The sequence below is a fragment of the Erythrolamprus reginae genome, chromosome 9 (assembly GCF_031021105.1).
Source record: "Erythrolamprus reginae isolate rEryReg1 chromosome 9, rEryReg1.hap1, whole genome shotgun sequence".
Lineage (NCBI taxonomy): Eukaryota > Metazoa > Chordata > Lepidosauria > Squamata > Dipsadidae > Erythrolamprus > Erythrolamprus reginae.
Window position 1 is genome coordinate 29,017,335 of NC_091958.1, and position 13,224 is coordinate 29,030,558.

Here is a 13,224-nt window from a genome sequence, read left to right on the forward strand (position 1 = left end):
AGAGCTAGGCTGCATTTAGCCATAGAAAGGGAGACAGATGTGCTGCTCTCTCTTGCGTTGTTCTGTTGCCTTTCATTGCATTACATTGTATTGTTGGTTGTTGGTGTATATATGCAGGTTAGTATTGATGCTCTTTGCTGTGTGCTAATAAGATAATATATTTTATTGCTGTGTGCTAAATAGTGTATGCCTTTGCTGTGTGTGCGAATTATGTAAGATATTGCTGTGTACTAATAAGAGAATATGCTGTGTGCTAATAATATACTATATTGCTGTGTGCTAATTGGTCTAATGTAGTTGCTGTGTGCTAATACTATTCTATATTGATTTGTGCTAAATATTGTTATATATAATTGCTGAGTGCTAAATGGTATTGCTATGTTTTAAATGGTATGGAACTGTGTGTATTATGTATTATGAATTGTGTGTAATATTAATAATATTGTATACCTTGTAAATAACACTTTTAAGTTAGTGGTCTGTGTTATTGTCTGAACAACCACCACTGCCACATATACTCTGTTTGGAATACAGTATTCTAACATTGGTTAGCCCACATGGAATGCTAACAGACTCCACTGAGCGAAAGGGGTGGAGCTGAAGGAGGCACCAACCCAGCTATCGGCAGTTTTAGAGTTTTCTGGTGTAAGCCTTTTCCTAATAGAGCTTTGCTTTAAATTACTCACATACATATCTGAACATGTTTTGTTCTGAATCTGTTACTTCTTCTATTAAACACTCTAAGCCAACTTCTGCTGTCTTTGTTGGGAAAAGTGCATGGAATTTTAAATTTGCTTACCGGACAGACTTCCTGCATTTTAGCCTAGATGTGTTATGGTCAATTCCTCTTTACAGATATTCTTTGATTCGCTGATATCTGGAGCTCGTCTTGCATGGCTGCTCATGTCAGGTGACACTACAACATCTCAGATGGGTTAAAAGTCAGGGCTTTAACTTGCCCTTCCAAAATGCAAAATTTCTTGTGGCCCAGCCAACTGTCATTGATTTATTTGTGCACCCAGAATTGTCATGCTGTATCACTTATATCTGTATAGACCCTGGCATTCTCCCGTAGAAATTGCTGGTATTATCCAGAATCAATTGCTCACTCAGGCATTTAGAGTTGCACAGCAGCCCGAAGCCAGGATACTCCCACTAGCTTGCTTCACAGTTGAGTGAGGCTCTTTTATTGAAATGCAATGTTTCACTGTGTCCGAACACAGCGTTTCTCATTAAAGCTCAAAAGTCCTGCTTTGTCAAACTCAGCTACCGATACAATATTGTTCCAAGGTCATTCAGGGGAATCTTTGGCAAACCTGAGACGGACAGAAATGCAGTTTCTGAAAAAGTAGTGATTTTATCCTCAATATCTTCCTAGGCAGACTGTTCTTCAGCATTGTCCGGATGGTAGACTCGTGAACACCAAGATCAGGTAACACACAAAGGTCAGTAGATCCTTTATCATTACCTCAGGGTTCTCTGGGTCCCTTGATCTTGGATGATCAGTTCCCAGAAGAATAACAAGGCACGGCTCTATTTGTGCACCATCTGCCTGACTGGAATCCAACCTCTCTGGAAATTGCTTCGTAGCCCTCTCCAGCCTCCTGAACATCACCAGTCCGAGTTCCACGGAGCTCTCTTTTAACTGTGATGATTTATTGCCACTATAAGAGAAACTCCAAGAGGGCAAACAATCTGTGTCTTTTTTTTTGAAGAGAGGGAGCTGCTCAAACGTGCCCCGAAACTCATAATCGTCTTCTGATGGATGACTTTGCCTACACTTCCCAACAAAGACAGTGGATATTGGCTCAAAGTGATGGATGACTTTGCCTACACTTCCCAACAAAGACAGTGGATATTGGCTCAAAGTGGTCAATAAAGCTATCTCTTTGGTCAGTTTATCTATTAATATTAATAGTCTTCAGCTCAAACCCCGATTATTTTGGAGGTCACAATTCTGCAGGATTATGGCTGAAGCATTCCAAGCTTTGTCTGGATTTCAATCCCCATAATTCTGGGAGTTGAACTCCACACATCTAAAAGCTGCAGTGTTTGAAAATGCTGTACTAAAAATTTCCCAACTTTGGTGTCACCACTATACATATTAATTCAGGGTCAATCAGGTTGGCTCCAAATTAAATTCAAAACATAACACTGGTTTTAATACTCTAAATAGCCTAATGCTCAAACTTCTGACAAAAGCTGACAAAAAATGTTTTGTGGACCAATGTCAACATCTGACCTGTCATGTGCAAAGAACCAGAAGGACAATGATAGTGAATCAGAATAGTATGTTGTGGTTTTTTAACCCAACTATTTACAAGAATTTTGCTAAACTAAATGCACTTTCTAGAACAGGGGTCTCCAACCTCGGCCACTTTAAGACATGTGGACTTCAACTCCCAGAGTTCCTCAGCCAGCAATTACAATGTCTTCTTAGTTGTTCAAAACTGAGAATCCAAGAAAGCTGCCCCATCTATTCCAAGATGTTTAGTTATAACAAAGGAACATTATTTAGCGGTTCTTCCCCAGTACCTTTGAAAGAGTATCATATTTGCATAAATTGCAGTAACTTTAGATAGGCTTTTGCTATTGTTCTTTTTAAAAAGGAAGTACCTTATTGCCCTTTTAAAAAGTGTAATCATACTGGTTTTCATAAATATACAGATAAAGGGAGATTTGGCGATTAGCTTTTCCCCCTTTGTTTCTGTAAATTGCATAAATAAACAGACAAATCAACCTTAAAAATGCAATTCAATTCCATCAAACCAAACTATACATTAAAGAGAAAGAAAATTTTAATGTAGAGAAACATACAACATATAGTCTGTTAAAAAATGGAAAAATTGAGTCAGAAAAAAGAAAAAAAGATGGTCCCATCTGTATATTAGCAGGAAGGCAGGGTTCAATTATAACAGTAACTTTAAGACTTATGGACTTCAACTCCTAGAATTTTGGGAATTGAAGTCCACAAGTCTTAAAGTGGCCAAGGTTGGAGACCCCTGTTCTAGAGAATAGCCAGATAACCACTCCAGAATTGGGTGTGGGGGCGGTGTGGGGGGTTGTCAGTTCTCTGTGGCTTTCTCTCCTTCCGAGATTCCAGAGACTGATAAGATTTTCAAGAACTCACACAAAAAAATTCTGAAGTCTTTTTTTACATTTCAGATGCTGTACTTGTCTAAAAATATATTATTATCCCCCCCCTGTTGTGTTACCTAAGCATTCTGCATGCATCATCCCATTGACCAGTGTGGCACCCAGAGATTTGTGTCCTGTTTTGTTTACAAACTAGGATTTGATGGAACAGCCAAAAGAGTGAATGTTACCTCTGTGCACAGCAGATTCCAGACACATGAGCAGGTAAGAGAGGCGGGCTTCTCGGGTACGAGGCAGGTTCTCCACATTGCAACGGTACTTCTTCAGATCGCTTTTGCAGGATTTTGCCAAGGAGTAACTGACTTTGTAATCCTGGGCAATCAACTTTTGCCGAGTTGTCAATGCATCCCGACACTGAAGAGGGCAAGAAGAATTCAAGTCATTCATCTTTGATTTATAATGATTTTTGATATAATTAAAATTTTGTACCGATTAAAAATGAAAACGCATCTGAATTAGAAGATTACAAAATGTTCCATAGTTACAAAGTGCTCCATTTTTCTATATCACATCAATCCAATTCCTTTGGGAAGGGTCCAACATTTTTTCTGATCATAAATCTTCTGGAGCAGGAAGTGGCTCTGAGAAACTATGAATTCCTGTTCCAAAAGATTTATATGTAGACCAACCCTGGAAGAGCTGAATCAGTCTGTATCTTGAAGGAAAGCAAAATTTTCTTATTTCCCGGAACAGACAAACAATACATCACCACATCTGTCAATCAGATGTTTCCTTGATTTTCACTAGACTTGTGATGGCAAACCTATGGCACACAAGCCACAAGTGGCACGTGGAGCCATATGGAAGGACATGTGAGATTTGTCCTGTGCATGCGCACACTGGCCAGCTGATTTTGGGCCTTTTGAAAGGCCATTTAGTCCTCCGGACGCTTCAGGAAAGCTTTCTTGAAGTCCCGGAAGCAAAAAAAAATTCCCCAACTGACAAACCAGAAGTTTGTGAAAACGCAATTCCACTTTGCCCGTTTGGGCATTTTTTTTTCACCTGCCAGCAGGGGTGGGTCCAGAGAGCCACACCAGTACGAACCCACGGATTTTCTGTGGTTTTTTTCCCTGGCATCTTTGTATGGAAGAAGCCCTCAGCATTAAGACAAGGGTGGGCGGGAGGGCTTCTTCCACAGAGAAAAGCCGTTCAAAAAAAAAATTCACCAAAAATCAGTGGGTACATACAGTACCAGTGTGGTTCTCTGGACCATATTGGCAGGAACCCACCACTGCCTATCAGGCTTCAGAGAGACCTGTGCACATGCGTGTGGGTAAGCGCAGAGGGGGCTTGCGCATGCGTTGGGGGGAGGGAAGCAGTGTGGGCATGTGCACGCATGCTAGCACACCCATGCACACCCTTTTGGCACATGAACCAAAAAAGGTTCGCCATCCGTGCACTAGGCCAACGACAGACTTATTCCAACAGACTAACATAGGCTGCCCTTTCAACTTGCTCCGTCCAATGTTTTTTGACATTTTTGCCCAAAACTGGTGTTTACTTCCAGTTTCAGGCAAAAACTGGCCCATAGCAAACAATGGGTGCATTTAATAATTGTCACATTCGCTTGATGATTGCTGCAAACTGGTTAAAAAATGTACCACTGTAATTTCCAAGCTTAATTCTGATTGTAAGTCAAGGACTATTGTGCCACCTTCTTGTGTAATTCAGAGCAATTTTCCCCGGGCCACAGGACACGGACAGAGATACCTTAACACTGATCCTATCCCTCCAACCAACTTTCCACGGTCTTCTCACCCAGCTAATATGATCTTCACAGACCTCAAAGTTGACCTCAAAAGGAACTGGGAACTTTGTGGTTCAGCCTATTTTAGGAATTCAACTGCGGTCTCAAAGGTTGCATGAACTACCTTATCTCTTAAAGCCATAAGGTGATTTATTTCAGCATAGCATGTTTATGTGAATAAGCAACTACAGTGTGTGAACTCTACTTAGTCAGGTGGCTTGTCCTGTCTCGAGTGCATAGATTAGAGAAACCCAAGAGGTGACTGAGAAGCCAAGCCTTGGGTAGAGGAAGGGGCAGCAATTTGTTGTTGTTGCAAAGTCGTGTCCAACACATCATGACCCTTTCAGCACTTTCTCTTGGAGGGCACTCACCTTTTCACTCATGGCATCTTCAAACTTGTGGTTAAATAGACACTTGTATACCCTCCCTTCGCCTGCTTGGGTCTGTGAAACAAAGCAACAATCCTTTTAGAAGGTTTGGCCAGGAAAGATAATTTAAAATATATATTTATAATAACTTTCAAAGATCCGTCACCTATGGTTATTCACCATATACTGTCCTAACAAACTCATGAAGATAGACTAAAACATAATTATTGTCAAACCAAGTCAAAATGGAAACTGCAACCTCAGCTACACTCCATTTTACTCATGTATTTTTAGTCACTGCACATCCCTGATTTCTTTTTAATGATAACCCTGTACTTTCTAGTTTACAAGTTTGTTGTTATTTACAAGGTAGCATCCTCGGTTAAATGAAATGATTGAATCAAGTTTGTTACTTTGTAGTAAAAAATAATCTCCTTAAATCAAGCTTGACTTTTTGTTGCCCTCATGGTTCTGTCCAATAGTTTCCTTGGCAACAATACAGCCCATATTATGGGCTTTTTCCTCTTCTTTCTTTTCTGTTAATTACCAGGCTGAAGGAATCCTAGCCCAAAACAGGCCATGCCAAACCACATAACCATGGTTTAGTGGGCTTATTAATATTAGCATTTAGATTTACATAGCATTTAGATTTATGTGCTTCACAGTGCTTTACAGCCCTCTCTCGGTTTACAGAGAGTCAGCATATTGCCCCAACAATCTGGGTCCTTATTTTATTGACCTTGGAAGGATGGAAGGCTGAGTCAACCTTGAGCCTACTGACATTCAATTTGCAAATTGCTGGCGATCAGCAGAAGTAGCTTGCAGTACTGTACTGAACTCTAACCACTATGCTACTGAGGCTATTCCCCAGCAATTCCCTTCACCAAAAATTCAGAACTGTCCCAATTAAATCCTGCGGTAAGCAAACCACTGAAAATCCATAGAGCAATGGCCCAGGAGTCCACAAGGCACTTGAAAGTTTCCCAAATGAGATAAATCCACCAGGCAAAATGAAATCCACAATGCAAGACGAAAAAGTTCACAAGGCACAATACAAGTTAAGGTGTCAATCCAAAGCAAGGTGGGAATCAGAACCACCGAGAACACAGGAAGCAAACGAATACGTTGTTCCTGCATCATCTCCACCTGTCTGCTGTGCTAAATAAATAGCCAGTTTCTGGTGCAGCCCATCAAGCAGGGCGAGGCTGCCTCCTCACAAGTAATTTGTCTGACCTTCTCTGCTCTGCCTTTTCTCTGCCCTGCGTGTTCTTGGATCAGCTGCAGAAGGCAGTTCCTCTTCCTCATCACTGACCGGCTGCAGCCGCCTGCTTTCCCAGGGCTGTCCTGCTGCAGCTGCACTTCAGCCAAATCCCTCTCAGAGGGCTGCTTGGAGCCATTAACCAACTTTGCTCCAGACATGCTTGGAACTGAGATGGCACTGTGAGTAGAGTGCAGTAGTGCAGGCCACTAAAGCTGACTGTAGATCTGCAGGTCAGCAGTTCAAATCTCATCACCGGCTCAAGGTTGACTCAGCCTTCCATCCTTTCAAGATGGGTCAAATGAGGACCCAGATTGTGGGGGCAATAGGCTGACTCTGTTAAAAAGTGATACAGTGATCCCTCGATTTGCGCGTTCTCGATTAGCGCGAAACGCTGCAACGCGGTTTTTCAAAAAATATTAATTAAAAAATAAGTCCGCGGTTTTTTCCCTACACCACGGTTTTTCCCGCCCGATGACGTCATACTGATTGCTGATTGGCCAAAATCTCGACCAATCGTTGCAAACGCAAAAAAAAGCTTTGCAACTGTTGGAACTTGTTCAGACTTGTTGGAAGATGCCTCCTAAACGTTGCACACGGAGTGGAGGCGGCGACGCTAAAAAGACCAGGAGGATACTCACAATTAAAGAGAAAATTGACATTTTGGACATGCTGAAAGGGGGACGCTCTTATGCAGATGTTGGTCGGCAGTATGGGATCAACGAATCAAGTGTGCGAACCATTCGGGACGACGAGAAAAAGATAAGGCAAAGTTCTCTGATGGCATTCAACAAGGCTGCAAAAAGAATGGTGACGCCTAGAAACAAACGGCTTATGAAGATGGAAGCTGCTTTGTCCCTGTGGGTACAAGACTGCCGCAAAAAGAGCATTGCTTTGGATACCAACACTATAAGGACCAAGGCCCAGCAATTGTACAACCGTCTTGAAGACACAGAAGGAGGCGATGCAGATGAGGGAAACGCAGGTAAGGGCTGGGGTTTTTTATTCTGTCATTACATACTGTATTTAAGTGTTTTTTAAGGAAGGAGCAGGGAAGGAGGGAAGGAAGGAAGGAGGGAGGGAGGGAGGAAGGAAGGAAGGAAGGAGGGAGGGAGAGAAGGGAAGGAGGGAAGGAGGTGGGCATTTACTCTGTATGCTTTCATTCAAGTCACTTCTCTCTCCCTTTCCTGTCATTCTTCTGCTTCTTCAGCCCCAGCCACATTCACAGCAAGCAAAGGGTGGTTTGACAAATTTCAACGGCGCTATGGCCTGAAGAGTGTGTCATTGCATGGAGAAGCTGCCTCAGCAGATACAGGTGCAGCAGAAAACTTTGTCCAGCGCACGTTTAAAGACCTAATTGCAGAAGGGGGCTACCTTCCAGAACAGGTGTTCAACATGGACGAATCAGGCCTGTTCTGGAAGAGGATGCCTTCAAGGACTTTCTTGATGCAAGATGAAGCCAAAGCCCCTGGCTTTAAGGCCATGAAAGATCGAGTGACTTTGATCATGTGTGGGAATGCAGCAGGCTTTTTGCTGAAGCCAGGGCTAATCTATAAGTCACGAAATCCAAGAGCCCTCAAGAACAGAAACAAGAATTCATTGCCAGTGTACTGGATGCATAATCCTAAAGCATGGATTACAAAACCCCTCACGCGGGACTGGTTTCATCAGTGCTTCATCCCACAGGTGGAGGTGTATTTGGCTCGCAAAGGACTCGATTTCAAAGTGCTTCTCCTAATGGACAATGCTGGCGGCCATGATCACCTGGACCATGAACATGATGGGGTGCAAGTTGAATTCTTGCCACCAAACACCACATCGCTTATCCAGCCGATGGATCAAGGTATTATCCGTGCATTTAAGGCACTGTACACGCGCAATTCTCTTGGAAGCATCGTGGAAGCAATGGATGCTGATGACAACTTCACATTGAAAGCCTACTGGCGTCAGTACACAATTGCATCTTGTCTGAAGAACATTCAGAATGCCTCGATGGATATGAAGACACAGACAATGAATGCCTGCTGGAGGAAATTGTGGCCAGAAGTGGTGCATGATTACAAGGGATTTGCTCCCGAAGAAATCCAAGATGCTGCAGTCCAGACCTCTGTGAAGCTGGCACAGGCACTGGGTGGAGAAGGCTTCGTTGACATGACACCAGAGGAAGTCAATGGTTTGCTTGATGAGCATGGCCTACCGCTGACAGACAAAGATCTGGAGGAGCTGACCAGGTCAGCGAGTGAAGAAGAGGAGGAAGCGGAAGCTGAAGAAGCTGAGGAAGAAGAAGATGTTGGCCTAACGCTTGAGCGGCTTGCAGAACTGAACAGAACTGCTGCACATCTGCAACACATGGTGGAACTTTGGGATCCCAACATGACTCGCTCTATACAGTTTAACGCCTCCCTTGACAACATCTTTGCACCATACAGATCCATGTTAGGCCAGAAAAAGAAACGGCGCCAACAACTGCCCATGACCATGTTTGTCACAAAAACCAAGAGGTCTGTCACACCATCACCTGCAGCGTCCATTGTAGAAATGGTGATAGAAGAAGATCCCTAGTTATCCCAGTTATGCTAACCCCCACCCCACCCCAAAAAATGTAAATAAATATGTTATTGTTCATAACTTAAGACTCTTATTCAATGTGTACAGTAATGGTAATTAAGGGGATGGGAAATGGTAATTTATGGGTTAAAAGTGTTGGGACTGAGTGGCACACAGTACTGTACATACTGTACAGAAGAATGAATGAATGAATGACTGAGTGAATGAATGAAATTCAAACACAGGTGAGGGCTGGGGGGTTTTATTCTGTCATTACACAGTACAGTACAGTTACAGTTTAAGTGCTTTTTGAGAAAGGAGGGAGAGAAGGGAGGGAGAGAAGGGAAGGAGGGAGGGAGGGAAGGAGGGAGGGAGAGAAGGGAAGGAGGGAAGGAAGGAGGGAGGGAAGGAGGGAGGGAGGGAGAGAAGGGAAGGAGGGAAGGAGGGAGGGAAGGAGGGAGGGAGAGAAGGGAAGGAGGGAAGGAAGGAGGGAGGGAAGGAGGGAGAGAAGGAGGGAGAGAAGGGAAGGAAGGAAGGAGGGAGGGAGAGAAGGGAAGGAGGGAAGGAAGGAGGGAGGGAAGGAGAGAAGGGAAGGAAGGAGGGAGGGAGGGAGAGAAGGGAAGGAGGGAAGGAAGGAGGGAGGGAGAGAAGGGAAGGAGGGAGGGTTGCCATTGCCATTGCCGCCAGCGCTGCCCCAAGAAAGCCGGTGAGAGGAAGGAAGGAGGGAAGGAGGGAGGGAGAGAAGGGAAGGAGGGAAGGAAGGAGGGAGGGAGAGAAGGGAAGGAGGGAGGGTTGCCATTGCCATTGCCGCCAGCGCTGCCCCAAGAAAGCCGGTGAGAGGAAGGAAGGAGGGAAGGAGGGAGGGAGAGAAGGGAAGGAGGGAAGGAGGGAGGGTTGCCATTGCCATTGCCGCCAGCGCTGCCCTGTGGGTAGCGGCGAGGAGCCCGGAAAAATCACCATTGCATTGCCAGCCTCCGAACTTGCGTCGCTCCACCTTCTGCGCATGTGCGGCCATGGAACAAAGGGCGCGCATGCGCAGATGGTGTTTTTACTTCCTCATCCAGTATAACGCGGAAATCGGTTAGCGCAGGAGGTCTTGGAACGTAACCCCCGCGCTAACCGAGGGATCACTGTATTGCTAAAATGTTGCAAGCCGCCCTGAGTCTAAGGAGAAGGGCGGCATAAAAATCATCAAATCAAATCAAATCAAATCAAAAGTTCATTCTCCCCCAACATCTGCAGAGGTATCTGGAGAAGCGTCCGGGGGAGAGGGGTCATCAAGCCAGCCAGATTGGCTGAAGGGGGCACCTTTGAGCTAAAGAGGAGGAGAAAGCTAAGCAGAAACTTACAGTTTCACAAAAGTGTTCCCGATCATCTCGGCAAGCAAAATAGAGATGCCGGTCCAGGTGGAAGTCGTCCGAGGACAGCTCCGCCACTCGGAGAATCGCCTTCATGCAGGACTCTGAGACTTTGATGCGGTGCTCGTTGTCCTCTGCCACTTTCACCAGCCCTTTCTCCAGGCAGGCCACCACTTCCCCTTGAGAATGGGCATCCTGCAGGCAGAGAAGAAAAGTCATTCAACAGCAAAAGTATATATATATATATTTGGTTCAATTTACAGGGGGTCCTTGACTTATGGTCATTCATTTAACCATCGTTCAAAGTTACAACAGCACTGGAAAAAAGTCAATTGCAACTATTGCAGCATCCCCGTGGTCACGTGATCAAAATTCAGGTGCTTGGCAACCGGTGTGTGTTTATGATTGCTGTGTCATCCTGGGATCGTGTGATCATCATTTGTAACCTTCCCTGGGGGCTTCTGACAAGCAAAATCAAGGCGGGGGGGTGGGGTTAGACTCACTTAATGATTATATGGTTCACTGAATGACTACAGTGATTTGCTTAACAATACAGTATATGGTGGCAAAAAAAATCATAAATAATTCTCTTAATAAATATATCATTAGCAATGGAAATTCTTATCCCTACTCTTGTCATAAGTTGAGAACAACCTGGTTTTCAAAATACAAAACCAAACAGCCCCAATCCCAACAGTGACTTCAATCTAAGGGCATTCTCAGCCAATCAAAGGCTAACCGGCTCTTGCCAAAAACATGTCCAGATAATAACACAAATTCCATATAGGAGTAAGAAATCTAGCCATGATCGTCCAAAGGTGCTTTTTCCGGAGGCAACTGGACTTTCTGGCTTTTTCTTTGAAGACTTTTTGCTTCTCATCCAAGAAGGTTCTTCAGCTCTGACTGGATGGTGGAGAAGGGAAGGATTTATATTCCTTGCAGATAGCTGGTCCTTTGCATCCTTTGAGAGGGTCATTGAAGTTCTTGGAAGTTCATCTGGATCCTCAGGATAACCTGAGTAATGCTAATGGTCCCTGTACTCTGCAATTTTGTCTCTGGAAATCCGTTCATATTTCCATACCATTCCAAGAGTACTCATCCCAAATTGGATAGCTAAATCCTTCCATTCTCCACCATCCAGTCAGAGCTGAAGAAGTTTCTTGGATGAGAAGGGAAATGTCTTCAAAGAAATAACAAGTTGACTCCTGGAAAAGCACCTTTGGGACAACCATGACCTGAGAATCTCAACAGCAGTGCTTCTCAATTATTTTCTGTTACACCCCCCACCCAAGGAAGAAGTAAACATTCTCCCCACACCCCACACCCCACTCTCCGTCGAGACAATTGTTTGCAATATTCGGCACATTTTCAGTTAAAAAAACTCAAGCAGCTTATCAGCCTGATTGGGGTGTTTAAGTACCACCTTAATTTATTTGGCTTCATGCTGTCCACTGCCAACATTTTTAGACACAGTAAACATCCCGGTCTTTCCTTGTCTCCTACTGTAGTCACAGTGAAGCCAAGTGCTATACAGTGAACCCTCGAGTTTCGCGTCATCGAGCATCGCGAAAGGGCTATTTCGCGAGTTTTCAACCCGGAAGTAAACTCCACCATCTGCGCATGCGTGCCTTTTTTCTATGGCCACGCATGCGTAGATGGTGGAGTTCCCCAGCTGGGAAGCTGGGCGGCTTCCCTGGGTCTTCCCCCTCTTGCGGTAAGACCCCAGCGGCAGCGCGAGCAACGGCGTGGGCGGGCGGCACGTGCGGGGACACCCCAGCTCCGCTCCCCAGCTGGGAAGCGGCCCCAGCAACAGTGTGGGCGGGCGGGCGGTGCGCGCGCGCTTGGGGAAACCCCAGCTCCGCTCCCCAGCTGGGAAGCGGCCCCAGCAACGCGCGCGCGCTTGGGGAAACCCCAGCTCCGCTCCCCAGCTGGGAAGCGGCCCCAGCAACAGCATGGGCGGGCGGGCGGTGCGCGCGCGCTTGGGGACACCCCAGCTCCGCTCCCCAGCTGGGAAGCGGCCCCAGCAATGCGCGCACGCTTGGGGAAACCCCAGCTCCGCTCCCCAGCTGGGAAGCGGCCCCAGCAACAGCGTGGGCGGGCGGGCAGTGCGCACGCGCTTGGGGACACCCCAGCTCCGCTCCCCAGCTGGGAAGTGGCCCCAGCAACAGTGTGGGCGGGCGGGCGGGTGTTTTTACTTCCGCACCGCTACTTCGCGAAAAATCGATCATCGCTTGGGGTCCTGGAACGGAACCCTCGCGATGATCGAGGGACCACTGTATATGCTTCATCCTATTTCCTCATCTTTGCTTTCAGGAGACTTACGTTTGTCTCATGACCTCCGTCTCTCCTTTCTTTTCATCCCTGTTAAATATTTTTCCATGGTATCTCTTAAGAGTTTGTTATCTGCACCATATCTATCTATTTCTATTTATTTGATTTTTATATCTTACAACATGTTAGCAATAGCACTTTTTAACAGAGCCAGCATATTGCTCCCACAATCCGGGTCCTCATTTTACCCACCTCAGAAGGATGGAAGGCTGAGTCAACCTTGAGCTGGTGATGAGATTTGAACCTACAGATTTGACCTACAGATCTACAGTCAGCTTAAGTGGCCTGCAGTACAGCACTTTACCTGCTGCGCCACTCCGGCTGTGTGCTATTGTTCAGTGCAACTGACCCCCCCCCAATCCCTGCAGCAAAAAAAAGCACATTCCCTGGGGCCATGCCCCCCCAGGTATCACACCATGCCCCCCCCAGCAGAGCCCACCCGACTATTTGTGAAGCACT

General features: G+C 45.5%; 2 protein-coding genes across 2 annotated transcripts in view; one reads left to right on the top strand and one right to left on the bottom strand.

Annotated features, from left to right (window-relative positions):
- GLG1 (golgi glycoprotein 1) overlaps nt 1–13,224 on the bottom strand; it is a 126,475-nt gene that overhangs the window by 47,169 nt on the left and 66,082 nt on the right. Inside the window, exons 5-7 of the mRNA XM_070760682.1 lie at nt 10,426–10,629; nt 5,275–5,346; nt 3,327–3,510 (exon numbers count right to left, since the gene is read on the bottom strand). Of these exons, the coding sequence (XP_070616783.1) occupies nt 3,327–3,510; nt 5,275–5,346; nt 10,426–10,629 (460 nt within the window). The remainder of the gene's footprint in view (nt 1–3,326; nt 3,511–5,274; nt 5,347–10,425; nt 10,630–13,224) is intronic.
- On the top strand, nt 7,256–9,157 carry LOC139172536 (tigger transposable element-derived protein 1-like). The gene is made up of 2 exons (XM_070761687.1): nt 7,256–7,514; nt 7,740–9,157. Exons 1-2 carry the CDS (start codon nt 7,310–7,312, stop codon nt 9,089–9,091), a joined length of 1,557 nt encoding a protein of 518 aa, XP_070617788.1. The 5' UTR covers nt 7,256–7,309; the 3' UTR covers nt 9,092–9,157.